Genomic DNA, 15,632 nt, shown 5'->3' on the forward strand with positions numbered 1-15,632 from the left:
TCGTAGTCACACACATGTTCCGGAAGGGCGGTGCTCACATAAAAAAATAAAGCAAATCAATAATTTACATGTATGTTGTGAGTCACACAAATGATTGATAGTATACTCCGTTCATATATCCTCTAATAACCACATAGTACGGTGTTAAAGGACAAAAATTAACATAGACGTACATGGCCCCGTCCACGCAAGCGTTTCTGTTTAGTAAAACAAGCACTATTTGTTTTATCTTGAACTCTATTGGTCAGATTCTGTCGCCACTACTTTCTGTTGGCGCGGTTGTTGAATATCCGGGAGTCGAAAATATTAACACAAAGTAAAAACTACTTTTTAGGATATTTGCGGGTAAGTATAGCAGCGACCAGCAACTTAGATATAAGACGTAAGCTAATAAGGGGACTTAGATGGGTTATATGTTTGCTAGCTAACATTATAGCTATGGATTCAAGACGAGCGTTGATTTTAGCGTAGTTTTTGTTCCAAAACAGCTTCACGTTACATCTCGCAGTCAAAGCCATTAATATTGAACATTAGCCGCTTGACGTAATATGTAGACAAGCTGGTAAGTTCTATAGGTAAATGATGATATACGTCGTTATGGTAAATTAATGTATTGTAGTAAAATGAGGCAAACTGAATTAAAAATTCGTCATGATTTTAACAAGATTGATCTGCGCCAAAGAGTCCAATCCAAAAGCAGAAAGTGGCGCCTGCATGGGTGCTTCACGTTAGACATAACATCACTATCAGAGGTCATGGCTTGTAGCTGATACAAGCCAGTCTAAACACACTGTGTGCTGTTCAGTTGATATAAGTAACCAGGTGCTCATTTCATGATGACCACATCTGAGCTGAAATATTTCATGTACAGTTAACCCTTTTGTCGTCTTCCAGGTAGGTTCACGAGCATGGAGAATGGCAGAACCCAATTCCCATTTCCCTACCAGCCTTACAACATCCAGGAGCAGTTTATGCGAGCCCTGTACAGCGCACTCGACCATGGCAAAGTTGGCATCTTTGAAAGTCCAACTGGAACGGTGCGTGCATGTCTATACGAGAGATTACAGCACTAGATCTTACTGACTGGTTTGTGTTTTCAACATGTGCCTCCTTAAATCGCAGGGTAAGTCTCTGAGTCTGATATGTGGAGCGCTGAGCTGGCTCACAGACTACGAGGAGAAGAGGAGACAGGAGGCTGCTGCTCTGCTGCAGGAAGGAGAGGCAGCTCTGTCCACCTCCACTGCTCAATCCTCCACCAGCAGCTCCTCCGCCGAGCCTGACTGGATCACAGACTTTGTTCAAAAAAAGGCCGAACGTGATTTGGTGTCAAAGTTGAAGGTGAGAATGGTGATTGTGATGTGTGACCCTGACGTGGATCTCTGAGACTTTTAGCATTTGAACATTATTGGATGTTTTTTTGCATATCAGGAGGAGGAAATGAAAAGAAAGAAGAGGGAAGAACGATTAGAAATGATCAGAAACAACGTTCAACTAAAGTATGCAACAAAGAGAAAAGTGAGTGATCTTGCACAGTGGCATTTTAAAGATCCAAGGTGTCGGAAATGTACCAAACAAGCACAGTCACTGTTGTGTATGTGTCTGTAGAGCCATGAAGATGATGAGGCGTTCAAGTTGCTTCAGCTCAGCAAAGAGGAACAAGCAGAGACGCAAGGAGACCAAGAGGACGAGGAGCTTATTGTCGCAGAATATGAGAGCGATGACGAGTCAAAGACCAGGAGCAGGTGAGGGCAGCCATTATCATTGTGTCAAATGTTACCTCGCAGTGAGAAGTTGAAATAAACGGACGATGACAGCGGGGTACGTTTGCTCTCATGCTCAGATTTTGTGCTGCTGAGGATGACGCAGATGATGACCTGGTTGAAGAACATGTTACTAAGGTGTGTGAGAGGCATAATTCACATTGTAACTGTAACAACATATGTCCCACCGGCATGAAACATAGTAATGAGTGTCACACACAACCCTGAGCTGAGACTTTGCACATATGCATGTTCCTAGATTTACTACTGCAGTCGCACTCACTCCCAGCTGGCCCAGTTTGTCCATGAGGTTCAAAAGAGCCCTTTCAGCAAGGACATCAGCCTGGTCACACTGGGCTCACGGCAGGTATGTGCGCACACACACAAACCGTTCTCTTGCTTTGATGTGTTATTTATAATTTTCTTAATGGAAGTTTCCGATTTTAGGATAATTACAACAATATATAAAACAGTATATTACATCTACATTTCTATCCATCCCACAAAAAGAAGTATGCTTGGCATTAAACAGGAACTATTACATGTATTCAATCAGTGAAACATGATTATTGACCATGACATCTGACAGTACAGTCTTTGACCAGTAAACGTGAAAGTGTGTACTTTCCAGAATCTGTGTATCAATGAGGAGGTGCGTCGCCTGGGCAGCATCCAGCGCATCAACGACTGCTGCATGGAGATGCAGAAAAACAAACATGGTGAGAGGCCCTCACACATTAGCTCCAGAACTACTGATCTTACAGAAGCTCATTTCCAGCTAACGTCAAGATGGAAGAGATTTGTCATTTTGAACATTTTATTCAACTTTTGTTTGAATAACACAAAACATGCAACCATTCAGAATTAAACAGAAATGCCATTATAAAATTCTAAATAAGATTTCTAATGCAATCAGATGATCCTTAAAACAACACAAGAGCTGTCTTAAAACATAAACATGAGTAGGACGAGTTTATCCTTGCAACGCTGCCTGTTCTTGCATTTAGCAGAGAAGCAGCATCATGAAGATGGTGTGAAACGTAAGCGCGGCCCAGCAAAGAGTGTGTGTCCCTATAACAAAGGTCCAGCACTGCAGCAGATGAGGGATGACATTCTGGGGACAGTGCACGATATAGAGCAGCTGCTGAAGCTGGGCAGAGAAACACATTCATGTCCTTACTACTCCACACGCCTCGCTATCCCCCCCGCACAGGTAACACTGTCATCTTTGGACTCAGTTCAGCCATTCCTGCTTCTCATTTGCTGTCTTGCTCTGCTGCTAACATCACTCTTGGTTCTTCCCAAATTTCTAAAGGTTAACCTGAGGAGCAAGAGCTAAACAGCTTTTAAAGTATTTTTATTTATCCAGTCACTCTTTTAAACTGATTTAAGTTTTAGTGTTAATCTGAATGGTGCGTGTTTGGTGTGTGTGTGCGTAGTTGGTGGTGTTGCCCTATCAGATGTTACTTCATCAAGCTACAAGAAGAGCAGCAGGCGTCCAGCTGAAGGGACAGGTAGGACTACGTGTTATTTCTGAGCATTTCTAATTCTCTCATAGATATTTTTTTTCCTGCGCAACAATAGTCATAAAAAAAGAATGAAAATAAACAAAATTAAAAACTCTTTTGGTGTTTGCAATTCGACATCAAAGACACTATTTCTCATAAGTAGTTTAAGCTGTGGCACACACGAGTGCACAGCAAGGATAAAAATCTAAAAACGAAACCAGTGTAATTATGGGGTGTTTTAGACTGTCTGGACACTTGATAATTCTCACACTGCAACGTAAGAAAACACATGTAAACAGACAATAAAATAAAGAAAACATCTTCACTAATTTGACAACACGTGCGGCATTTAGTGAGAAACAAACAGATACAGAAACGTGCTGCAAGAACAGTGAAACTCAAACACAGAAAAGACAAGTAAACGCAGAAATGCTGCATGCAGCACAGACGACAGTGGGAACTCTCTCCAGTGGACAGAGGAAGAAGTCGGCTGCTTGTTTTGTCTGTTTGCATATGTTTTCTTAATCTGCAGTGCAGTTAGCTCTCAGTTTCAAGTGTTTGAGGTGGAACTGATTACCGACCAGATTTTTAAAATTTCTTTATTCTCAGGTGGTGATCATCGATGAAGCTCACAATCTTAGTGACACACTCTCCTGTATACACAGTGCAGAGCTCACTGGAGCACAGGTAGACACATTCATGCACATCATGTTTAAATGATGCATGCTGCCTGTAATATGCTAAAATGCTGAATCTTTCGCAGCTCTGTCGGGCCCACTCTCAGCTCGCCCAGTATGCTGACCGCTATAAGTGAGTATACACACATACACACACTGCACTCATTCACAAATGAAATATTGTATTACCTTCCTGACTCCTGATACTTGTGTTTCTACAACATCAGGAGCAGACTGAAGGCAAAGAACGTAATGTACATCAAACAGATTCTGTTTGTCATTGAGGGGCTTGTCCGGGTGCTGGGAGGTGAGTTTGTTTGGGCTAAAAATAGTTCTGATTATTGACTATTGCCACTCTGCAACATGGGCAGGAGGGCACGTTGCTGAATAGAGCACATGTGACATAACAATGTCTTTGCAGGGAAGGTGGGGCAGAATCCACAGAGCCAGACTACTCAAACAGGTATGTAAATGATACACACACACACACCTGAACACGCACTAATACACACCTAAGCAGACATTGCTATTGCTAACCAGTCATGGTTTTTTATCTTTTAGGAACTGAAATGCTTACCATCAACAACTTCCTCTTCAAGGCTCAGATCGACAATATCAACTTGTTCAAGGTAGTTAACAGAATTATGTTAAAATGCTGTTAAAAATCACAATCATGGCTTCAAAACACCATATCCCACCTGCAAACTCTGATTGTTTCAATGTCACTTTCTTTTTCACTTTAGTTACAGAGATACTTTGAGAAGAGCATGATCAGCAGAAAAGTAAGTGTTTGATATGTATTGACTTATGCCTCATATAAATACTGTCTAGGTCAGAGAGTGATCAAATGTAAAATCAAATGAATACCACACACTCTCCCTGCAGCTGGGTGGCTTTGTGGAGAAGTACGCAGGAACAGGTGTGAGTCTGCACACTCAGAGCAGCTCCAACAAGGAGAACCGACGCACCGAGGGCTTAAACCGCTACCTGCAAACGCTGCAGAGCAACCAGAGCGCTGTGCCAGGTCGGCATATTAAAAACTCATTTTGGAAATGGACATCCATATTGCTGACATTGCTGCAAAAACCTTATGCACTTTTGCAAACAGTACCCACAATTGTGTTACTACCATACAAATCTCCCACATCTCCTTGTTTGTGAAGTGCACAGGCAAGAGAATAAATACATAATGTCAAACTGAAAAACTAGCATGTTGCCTAAAACAAAACATCAAAATCAGTTTCATTCGGCCAAGTATGCATGCACATACAAGGAGTTTGACTCCGGTTTAAACTTGCTCTCAATGTACTTGCATTAGGGAAAAAGACATACAGCTCAACAAGGACAAAAAGACAGAAAAAACAAAAGTTCAGTAGTGCAAAAATATAAAATAAACAACGTATACAAAGAACGATGAGGCAATAAACAACATGTGCAGGGATTTAGTGCATGTCAAGCTGCAATGAGGCCTAAATTGCATGTGCAGATATTGTTCTTTCCACACTATATCCATGCCCCTCACATCCAGCCATCTCTCACATTCATTATTTAGCAATCATCAGACACTGAACAATGTCGTTTCCTGTGGTTGTTGTTCGTGATTCATCTGTTATCCGCTCTCATGTGCGCAGTTTCCACAGCAGACCAGCAGGGGTCTGCAGAGGCAGAGAAAGCGCTGTCTGCGTCTCCCATGATGCAGATGGAGGGTTTCTTCATGGCCCTCACCAACAGCAACACTGACGGCAGAGTCGTGGTGCACACACAAGGTACCATTTTTAAACGCACAAGGCCACACGCAGGGCAGTGATGAAATCATAGTGTTATAAAGTACAACGTTTGTCTTCTGTCCAGGTACCTTGTCAGAGAGCAGCGTCAAGTTCCTGCTGTTGAATCCAGCGGTCCACTTTGCCCAGGTGCTGAAGGAATGCAGAGCGGTCATCATTGCAGGAGGAACCATGCAGCCTGTAAGTTACTTTAAATCCACAAGAAAATAAACCTTTGCTGTGTATATTTTATAATTCTAAAAGATGTTATATGTAGGTTTCAGACTTCAAACAAGAGCTGCTGTTTTCTGCCGGAGTGGCAGAGGAGCGAATCACAGAGTTTTCCTGTGGTGAGTGACCCATTTTAGAACACCGCAGTACTTTGCCGAGTTTCCCTTTTCTGTGTTTTTATAATGCACTCTCTCTCTCAGCGATGTGTTTATCAATATTTCTGTTTGTGGGGATTTTTGATGTATAATATTATGCTTGACGAAGTGCTAATCTTCGCCACTCAGATTGACTAGATATGAGTTGTGATTCTGGTTCTGGAGGTGACAGTTGATGTAATTAGATCAGAACTGACCAGAGAGAGATGCTACAAACATCTTGTGAAGTAAACAATGAATGAATTGTCCATCGACTCAAACTCTTAATGTTGAGGATCATCTGAAAATGACATTTTCTGCCACTTATCGCACAGGTTGTGCATTGAACTAGAAGGCTGCTGTATCATAAACCAGTTGAATACACACATGACGTTTGTAATTGTACATGTTTTTTTTCCTTTGCATGGCAACTTTTTTTAGGTCATGTTATTCCTCCCGAGAACATTCTTCCCCTCGTCTTGTGCAGCGGCCCTTCTGGTCAGGAGCTGGATTTTACTTTCCAAAACAGGGACTCTCCACGCATGGTAACAGACACACACACATTCTATTATTAAGTCCTTGCCGTAATATTGGTGAATGCAGTTGCATTGTTTATGCGAGCATCGCTGCAAATGTGTGCCTGTTTGTTGGCAGATGGACGAGACAGGGCGCATTCTCTCCAACATTTGTAACGTGGTCCCAGGCGGGGTCGTGTGCTTCTTCCCCTCTTATGAGTACTCGAGGCGGATCATTTCTCACTGGGAGGCCAGCGGCGCGTTGAGTCGTCTGGCCAGCAAGAAGAAGGCACATCACATGATTTCTCTTATCAAATGAGATTTAAAAGAAAACTCATCTTTGTCAAGCATTAACTCACTCACTCACTCTTAAAGTTGAAAATTGTCCCAACAGCCTCTAAGATATCACAATTACTTTCTCAGATCTTTCAGGAGCCAAAGAAAGCCAACCAGGTCGAGCAGGTGCTGAGCGAGTACTCCCGCTGTATCCAGGTAAAACTCTCACCTCTCTATCGGCCCTCGTCATACATTCATTGTAATTTTATTCCTGTGAGCATGTCTCTTTTCTTTTTGTCAGAGGTGTGCTGTGGACAGCGGCGGTGGGCTCACAGGAGCGTTGCTGTTCTCCGTGGTTGGAGGGAAGATGAGCGAGGGCATCAACTTCTCCGATGACCTGGGCAGGTGTGTGGTGATGGTGGGAATGCCGTACCCCAACATCAAATCCCCTGAGCTGCAGGAAAAGATGTCCTATCTGGACAAACACCTGGTGAGACTCTTCCCTGTCCTGATAGTCTTCACTGCATCCACAAACCTGAACGAACTCCTCACAGCTTTGTTTTTTCAGCCTCACAGTGGAGGGAGGAGCCCTGGCCAAGCACTAATAGAAAACCTCTGCATGAAGGCTGTCAATCAATCCATAGGTAACAATGCAACATTCATGACTATAGATGTGATTATTTACTTCATATGCATTAATATGGTACGATCAGTATTCATATGTATTTGACTTCATCTGCCCAAAGGAAGGGCTATCCGTCACCGCGGCGACTATTCCTCCATGGTGCTGTGTGACAGACGTTACTCTCGACCTGCTACGCTCTCTAAACTTCCCACGTGGATCAAAGCTCGCACCAGCACACACACAACCTTCGGCCCTGCTTTTGCTGCCTTACGGAAGGTGAGAAGCATGTAAACTTCCTGTGTGGATCTGCACTCAAACCACTGTATCACGACTAAAGCGTATTCATATGTTGTCTTTATTCTTTCCCAGTTCTTCCTGGACAAGAAGCGGTGCAGCTTCAACTGACATTTCCCACGTGTTCCACTTTACAAGACCAGGGTTAAGAACTATGGGGGAAACCCAGTGAAACTAACTCTGCAATTTTAACAACCCAAGAATTGTAATGTCTTCTAATAAAAACTACAAAGACGATTAGAGGGCTATGAAATAAGTTCCTTATCACAAGATGGCCGCAGCTCTTTTATGCTGCTTCATGTTTACGTTCCTGAACGTTCTGAAGCCATCGGATGTCTGAGTGCTCCTGGCCCGAGTTCAAGGTTAAACCAGGGAGGCAGCTTTCCTGTTTTCAGTACATCACACTCTTTATTTTGCATGCAAACTGTCAGATCTTATCTGTGGCTTATGTTCTGCTTTGGCTTGCTAACAGCTCTGGTTTAGAGACGTGAAGATGAATTAGAGAATGATGACGATAAGTATTTGATGGCACACTGCAGACCAAGGCCAAAGGGATCATTTATCTGATTGAGTCAGTTGAATGAGACCTGCAGTATCTTCTAATTCAGCCAAGAACATGTTAGAGGCAAAAATTAATAATAAAAAAAAAATACTGAATACATTCTGAAGCAGCAGTGAATTAAGCATCAATGTGACTGATTCACACTTGGAGAAGATATTAAATATTTAAAGCACTCGATGTAAAGTGTTATGTCATGCAAAACAAACTTATTAAATGGAGAGATGAAATGACTGGTCTGCTTGTTTATCTTCTGAAAATATGTTTTACAATGAATATCATTATCAATAAATTGTTAATAATTATTATTAATTGGATTTTAGTTATGTTTTATCATTATGAAGTCAGTTGCCTATCTTACAGTGAGAGTTTCTGTTAGTTGGAGAAATTTTGATCATAATATTGTGTGATTGGAAGTCCCTTGTACACAAAATGATCCCAACACTACCGAATGCTTTCATTATCAGTGCTTCAAGTGTTCGTCGTCCGTGGAGTTATGCTTCCCAGTCATCGTCATCCGTTGTTGAATGTGGGGCAGGAAGTGGTGGGATGACATCCGACATCCTGGCAAATGCACCGCCGGTACCAGCGGGAGCATCTGCCGTCTCCCCACCCACTGGACCCTTACCAGATATGCCTGCAGCGGGGACAGGACAGATTTTTCACTGTGTGCAATCCACAAACGCCTGCATCAGTATTTTAAAATCTCATTTGACATAAAAGGGATCCTCACCTTTCCTTCGCATGGCAAGTTTATTGAAGAGGTCAGACATAAAGTCTCCACCACTAGATGCCGCTCCCACTGCTGAGACACAAAGACAGGCAGCTACTAAATAATGATGCAATCTGTTTGTTTGTTTTAAATTAGTAATTGGAGCAGTGAAATGGTTTCACTCATTCCTCAGTTCTGCACTTCAAAGTGGAGCAAATCATTCCGACAAGACTTTTTATCTAGTTCCTCTGCATTAGCAGCTCTCTCTAAAAATTAAATGCTAGGTCGTGACCTGGCCAGCGAACCACAAATGAGGGTAAAAATATGCTGTCTGATATTAGGTCAGACAATTTAAAATAGGACTGTAATCAAGTCAACCTTTTAATGAGGTTGACTTTTAGAAAATAAAGGTCACAAAGCCACAGACTCTGACGATAAGCATATGCTGTGTGCGTGTGTATACACACACACAAACACATCCTGACATGTAGCGTGACACTTTCTATACACTCATGGTTGAATGCTAACCAGGGATTCATCATGCGCTGCTTTGATGGCATGACTTTCCCAGTGTTGTTAAAGTGGCATCGTGTAGCACTTAATAAAACATGAGCAGAACTGCATCCCCACTCAAAACGATCTGACACCTTGTTCTTGCTCCTTCTGTTTCTTCTTCTCCATCTTGCGCTCTTTGACGTTGCGTAACTTGGCCTTGCCGATGCCACCGGCGTTGCGGATAGACTCCAGGAGACTGGCACGGCTGTCTGACGGCTGAACCACCTCGCTGGGAGCACCAGACACCGGGCCTACAGTCAGGAGAGACAGTGTGATTTGGATTTACAGCCATTAATGTCAGCAAGGCCAATCTAATTTAAGAGTGTGCGTAGGGCCTCTTGGTGTGTGTGTGTGTGTGTGAGGGAGGAGCAGCTTTTCAAGCATGATCATATTCCTCCAGGTCTGACGTGGAGCCATTGCCAGGTTTCTGAATTGCATTCATGCAACAAACCTGAACTTGGAGCTCGAGAGACTTCCGTGGGGCCGTCAACAGGAGGAGGAGGTGGAGGAGGAGGAGGAGGAGCTCCTGCAGGAGTCGCCGGGGCGAGGGCAGGCTCAGGAGGAGGAGGAGGTGGAGGGGGAGGTGGTGGAGGAGGTGGAACATTAGGTTGGAGCTGAGGTCCTGAAACAAATACGTGAAAAATCAACATCACAAACACAGCCATCAACATAAACCACAATGAGACAGTGGAAAGTTTGTGGGTGTGTACCAGGTGCGGTGCTCTCCTCTGTGATGGAGGGCAGCTCAGGGATGTTGAGGGTGGGTCCGGATGGGGCGAATCCAGGCCCGAGGTCGGCGCTGTAGGACAGGTCGTCTGCGATGCCTGGCAGGTCAGGCAGGTAGGACGGCACATCTATCTCGGGCACCTGGCCCAGGTCTGGCACATAGAAATAAGACTCTGCTGTCTGTAAAAGAGAAAAGATGATCAAGTGACAATGTATCACTACCACACAGAAAAAGTCAAATTAACCATGTGTTTTGGGTGGAGAAGGGTGTCTAAGGCACCTGTCTCTCCAGCTGCTCTCTCTTCGTAATGGACAACGGTGCGTCAAACGGCTTCTGTTCTTTTTCTGTCTCTAGTGTTGTGTGTGTTTTTGTCACTGCTCCCGCCAGAGGATCAAGGAACACATACTTCTTATATCTATAAAAACACACAAATCCAAAGATATGAAGAAAAGATTTCGATCTAATCGGTGTTTACAGTTAGCGTCTGTGTCTATTTGTGTGTGTGTGTGGACTCACAGGTTCTCCGTGGTATTAAAGAGCAACAGCGAGCTGACAGATGAGATGTTGCGTGGCAGGCTGCCCAGCCCCTCCTCCGTCTCATCCTCAGACCTCTTCTTATTGCTCACACACACTGGGAAATATATCAGCTTCTCCTGAAAGGAAGACATGCAGACAGAGAATGAGTGGGAGATCTGGAAAACGTCAACTAAATCTTGAATAACGTAAATCACAAATGCCACAGCAGTGCTCCTGCACACAAACACTGCACTACCAAATTATATGGTCGGGGACCTTGCTTCTGGGGGATATTGAATAATGCATTTCAGCACCAGGGAAAATTGCCAGCAATGCTTTCATTTTTTCTCCCTCTCTGACAAATACACACACACAAAAACAACACACTTGCAAACTCAAGCAAATGCAGCAGAAAATATGCTGGTTTTCATAAAGTTTCCAAAGATGGTGATGGAAAAACTGTGGTGTTCTCTATAAATGATGCAGGAGCTTGTGCTAAGCTGCACACACACTGACACACAAAACCACTTAGGCAAACAAAAAAAACCCAAAACACTATCATTCATTGCAATTTTCTACATGTTTATGCTGTTTTCATCTGCTCACCTCCGAATCAAACATTAACTTTGGGGCAAAAAAAAAAGCAAAAAACAAAATGACAAGCTAATATCAAATCGCGCCTCTCTGCCACATCTTTGAACCTGTGAAACAACCTGCCTTGGCCTGATGAATATTCAATCCAAACAAGCTGTAAAACTTCCATGCAAATGCCACCTTGCCCATTATTGCCAATGTAACGTTTCATTAAGTTGATGCCGTTTGGTTATTTAACTCAGAGGTGTGAAAAATTGAGACTGACATGGATGAAAGCTCATCAGTGCCGGTTGACTGATAAACGTTTTTAACATGCATGCTGCTAATCATGAGAAAACAGCTGTTCGTGTAGCAAAATGATTAGTTTGCACAACAATAAAAGAGAAAATTTGCCTGCAAAGTGCAAACAGTCACACAAAAACAACCCCATATGCAGAAATACTTGTGTTATATTTTTTCCACTAAAAATGTTTGTTGTTACTGTTATATATTGTTCACTTATATCCAGATCAGATCAAATAATTATTTGAAACACTTAGGAAATTTTTAGTTTTTGTGGACCTGAAGTTCCGATGGGGAAGCTCCCGCTGGAGGCAGTGTTATTAAATATTCTGACATTATCAGATCAGAGGACCTTGGCCTGATGACAGTTATCATGACATGCGACCAAATCCACCTGGCACCCAAAGCATGTGTGTCAATTCTGTGCAATTTAAGGGTAAAATCTGGTTGAAAAAGATACTGAAACTGAGTCTGATCTGGGTCTGGGTCATGTTAGGCTAAGCAAAGCAGCCCAGATGTCCTTCCCTGCCACATTGTCCCACTCTTCCTACAGGACCCTGAAGCAATTCCAGGTCAGACAGGATATGTAATACCTCCTCAGGGAAATATCCAGCAGACATCAGATGCTCCCATCACCTCAAATGGCTCCTTTCCAATGTGAAGGAGAAATAATCTCCAACTCCTTTTGGATATCTGAGCTTTTCACTCCTAAGGGTGAGCCCAGGCAAGCACCCTGGGAAGGCAGATCATTAGGCTGCTTCTATCAGTGATTTTTTTTCTCTCAGTCATTACTCAGAGCTCAGGGATCAGAGGTACGGGTGTGAATGTAGATTGTGTTTTGCCTTCAGGCTAATGCTTCACAACTACATCACTGCGGATGTTGCAGTGACAGTAGACGTTGGAAAAGACTGGTAGAGAGACGCGGTGGCTCCTATTTATATATATATATATATATATATATATATATATATATATATATATATATTTAAAACAGGGGACCAGAGAGCATAATCCAAGTATTGAGGTATCACACTGCTCATACTCCCTGGGAAATCACATGTCAGCGAGCCGGGACTCTGTCCTGCCCATAGGACCTAGTCTCTTAACTGCTGCATAAATGCTGGTGGGTCACGGGAGTTTGCCCTTACAGTTATCTGCACAAATGTATGGAGTCGCAACATCGGCTCCAAGTGCCTCATGGCCTCTAATGACCGGAGTGAGAGCTCTGACATAATTCTCGGCAGTAAGATAAAAGCCATGGAAATGGAAATTAATCATGCCTCCTTTTATCCCCATTTTGCATCCGCAGTTTTAGCTGTGTCAGCTGTATAAAGAGGCCCGAACACCATCAGGCTAGCACACCCTTTCTTCTATTTTATCTTAGTCATAGCACTATGGCTTGTGGGCTTCAACACATTAGTTGTAGAGCACTTTGTGAAACCAAGGCTCTTTACAAGTCCCTCCTTTATTGTTGCATAATTGGAGGCATTGCATGTCCAAAAATCCTTGCATATTCCGCATTTAAATGGATTCATTTACCTCCAAGGCCTTCTCATCAAAGGGTCGAAGTTTATTCTGTATCCTATGTCGGGAACGGGTTTGTGAAGAGGGGTCTGTAGCCTCAGCAAAGATTGATGAGTAATCCTCAAGTCGATCTGGGGCCGGGTACTTGGCACTGGAGAAAACCTAAACACACAGAAAAGAGCTGACTTAACAGACGGACACAGGGCTAATTATTGTCATCAATGATCTCGTCATCTTACTGTGTATCATACATAACGCTGCCTTTCAAAGTGGTGTTACCTTGGTGGCCTTCTTACTGCCTTTGATCTTGTCGACGCGGGCTTGAGCTAGTCTGATCCGGTCAGTGATGCTCTTCAGCTGGCAGCGGTTCTTCTCTACACTGTCAGACACCCTAGAAGCAACACACGTACACACACCAACATAAATATGGATATACACACACAGGAAAAATCGGTCTGACAACATATTGCAGAATTGTATATAAATGAGTGTGTAACTTCAGACACTTTTCTTCTTTATATACGCTCTGCACAGAACTGAATTCCCAAAATGAATGAATTAATTGCAATTTTCTTGCATCTTATAAAGACTAAGTGCAACTATCACATAGCTTCTGGCATTGATATCAATTGTCAAACTGCTAACACACCGTCTTTCAAAAGGCTATATTGACAAAACAATTCTTGTAATAAATGTCACTTTTTTCATGTAATTACAGGAGACACATTGTTCCAAAAACAAGTGGCATAAAATGTGGTTTAGAATATGGATTTATCTAAATTTCTTTTGAGCAACCAATCTAACAAATCCTTTCAACACTACTCATGCATGATGCATATCATGTTATGCATAAATTAACATAACATTATAAAGTCATAACTGACTAATCCTCTCAAGCAAATCCTGCAGTCTGTCGCTTGTTTACTGAGGGAAAACTGTGACACAGCCATACTATAGACAAATTGTTGGTTTTCACTGTGGCTGGAAGTCTCTACCTCTAGCTCTTTGTGTGTGCGTGATTCTGGGCTTGCCTTCTGAAAATGTCCGTAGAGATGGTCTCCAGGTAGAGTAATGCATCTGCTATCTGATGGACAGCCTCCTCTCTTCTCAGGTCTGGCTGGACGAGAGGCACTGAGTACACCTGGCCCTCCAGGCAGTGCCTCTGAGTCATCCTAAAGACAACGACACAGAATGAAGTTTATAATCAAGAACAAGGCTGTGTGTAGCGGTTAATCTCTGATCTTGAGCATGGTAGTTCATTCTTGACATTTTTACAGTAAATGAAACTTTTGCCTGTGCGTGATAATGGCACAACTGGGAGAAAAAGTGCATCATTTTGACGAAAGAATTAGTCACATCTTTTATAGTGACTGTTGCTGGACCCGACATCACAAAACTGTATATTTGCTATATGCTATAGGCAGTAAGGTTAACTAAACCTCTTTCACACTTCATGACCTCATCTGACTCTCACATGACATTGCTAGAATATGCGACGGATTCAACTCATAGCTAGTTAATGTTATAATACCATGTTTTCTGTTTAAATGCATAAATCGGCTCAAGTCGATCCCAGTAGCTGTATATGGTAACATCAACAGCTAATAAACTCACACTACGGCTGTTTAGTAGAGAAGATATTCCAAAGAAACAATCTATACATTGAGAGGCTGTCCATGCTAAACTAAGCATAGCTCTAAGTCTTGAACCGAACAATAATCGTTTAATATGTCAAACTAAGAAACCTAGTCGCTTTAAAATATTAGTCTCACCTGACCATGGGTGTTGTTTACTTATAAACTGTTACAGGATACATATAATGAATTGTAACTGACTATCGGTGCTATCATTCAAGCTAGCAAAACAACGGTTCAGTATTTCCGCATCCCCATGTCATGTGACCACGCCGAAGTTACAATGTTGCTTTCACGTTTCCTCAGAAATGTCTGTTTTCTGACTTGGACAGACCTGGTCAACTTGAATGCACAGAGGGAATGACGAACGTTAGAGGTATAAGATAGGGAAACGCTTTTTGTCTTAATACTATGATAAAACGAGTACTCCAAAGCAGCATGCAGCAGGAACATAAGAATAATTATTATTGACAGTATGATCAGTAATGTTTTTTTTTAATCATTTGTCAGTTGTCTGAAATAAGACTTGGCAACTCCATTTGCTGAGGAAGAACGTGCGATACGATCGAAAGCTAGACATAGCTACGGAAAGGACCTTGGTGTCACATTGTTTTAATAATGTTCCTCTTCTTCTTTTTATTATGATACTACAACAATAATAATAATAATAACAGTGATTACGACTGATGTGACACATGTGAATTAATATAGCCCACAAAAAGCTCCATTTATAATAAGCTATAAAA

The 15,632-nt window shown here is 42.4% G+C and overlaps 2 protein-coding genes across 4 annotated transcripts; one reads left to right on the top strand and one right to left on the bottom strand.

Moving 5' to 3' along the window:
- Positions 1-283: 283 nt before the first annotated feature.
- ddx11 (DEAD/H (Asp-Glu-Ala-Asp/His) box helicase 11) lies at positions 284-8,545 on the top strand. Of its 2 annotated transcripts, none has more exons than XM_041938666.1 (27): positions 284-345; positions 895-1,037; positions 1,123-1,338; positions 1,429-1,515; positions 1,606-1,742; positions 1,841-1,898; positions 2,020-2,127; positions 2,392-2,479; positions 2,768-2,973; positions 3,200-3,274; positions 3,878-3,955; positions 4,032-4,078; positions 4,173-4,252; positions 4,367-4,408; positions 4,507-4,574; positions 4,689-4,727; positions 4,831-4,969; positions 5,577-5,711; positions 5,797-5,909; positions 5,986-6,058; positions 6,515-6,618; positions 6,728-6,877; positions 7,012-7,080; positions 7,166-7,354; positions 7,433-7,508; positions 7,611-7,765; positions 7,859-8,545. In XM_041938666.1, exons 2-27 carry the CDS (start codon positions 909-911, stop codon positions 7,892-7,894), a joined length of 2,697 nt encoding a protein of 898 aa, XP_041794600.1. In that variant the 5' UTR covers positions 284-345; positions 895-908; the 3' UTR covers positions 7,895-8,545. The 2 variants fall into 2 exon arrangements, with proteins under 2 accessions (XP_041794600.1, XP_041794601.1); XM_041938667.1 differs by having other exon boundaries at positions 2,771-2,973.
- Positions 7,832-15,147, bottom strand: wash1 (WAS protein family homolog 1). 2 transcript variants are annotated; one of them, XM_041938669.1, is made up of 11 exons: positions 15,025-15,147; positions 14,284-14,424; positions 13,532-13,643; positions 13,268-13,414; positions 10,853-10,989; positions 10,616-10,751; positions 10,320-10,515; positions 10,061-10,231; positions 9,702-9,860; positions 9,076-9,144; positions 7,832-8,979 (listed from the first exon to the last, which is right to left on the bottom strand). In XM_041938669.1, the coding sequence occupies exons 1-11, from the start codon at positions 15,030-15,032 to the stop codon at positions 8,837-8,839; spliced, it is 1,419 nt and encodes a 472-aa protein (XP_041794603.1). In that variant the 5' UTR covers positions 15,033-15,147; the 3' UTR covers positions 7,832-8,836. The 2 variants fall into 2 exon arrangements, with proteins under 2 accessions (XP_041794603.1, XP_041794602.1); XM_041938668.1 differs by having other exon boundaries at positions 9,076-9,147.
- Positions 15,148-15,632: the final 485 nt, after the last annotated feature.

This window comes from Chelmon rostratus, chromosome 6, assembly GCF_017976325.1.
Source record: "Chelmon rostratus isolate fCheRos1 chromosome 6, fCheRos1.pri, whole genome shotgun sequence".
In the NCBI taxonomy this organism is placed as follows: Eukaryota; Metazoa; Chordata; class Actinopteri; order Chaetodontiformes; family Chaetodontidae; genus Chelmon; species Chelmon rostratus.

What these genes read in the sequence shown, in the direction of transcription:
- ddx11 (XM_041938666.1), top strand. Translation starts at nt 909, where the DNA reads ATGGAGAATGGCAGAACCCAATTCCCATTTCCCTACCAGCCTTACAAC. An exon ending in TCGCTATCCCCCCCGCACAG is followed by an intron (nt 2,974 to 3,199) that starts GTAACACTGTCA and finishes GTGTGTGCGTAG; the next exon opens with TTGGTGGTGTTGCCCTATCA. An exon ending in GGCTGTCAATCAATCCATAG is followed by an intron (nt 7,509 to 7,610) that starts GTAACAATGCAA and finishes ATCTGCCCAAAG; the next exon opens with GAAGGGCTATCCGTCACCGC.
- wash1 (XM_041938668.1), bottom strand. An exon ending in TTTAATACCACGGAGAACCT is followed by an intron (nt 10,752 to 10,852) that starts GTGAGTCCACAC and finishes GTGTTTTTATAG; the next exon opens with ATATAAGAAGTATGTGTTCC. An exon ending in AGAGGAGAGCACCGCACCTG is followed by an intron (nt 10,232 to 10,319) that starts GTACACACCCAC and finishes TATTTGTTTCAG; the next exon opens with GACCTCAGCTCCAACCTAAT.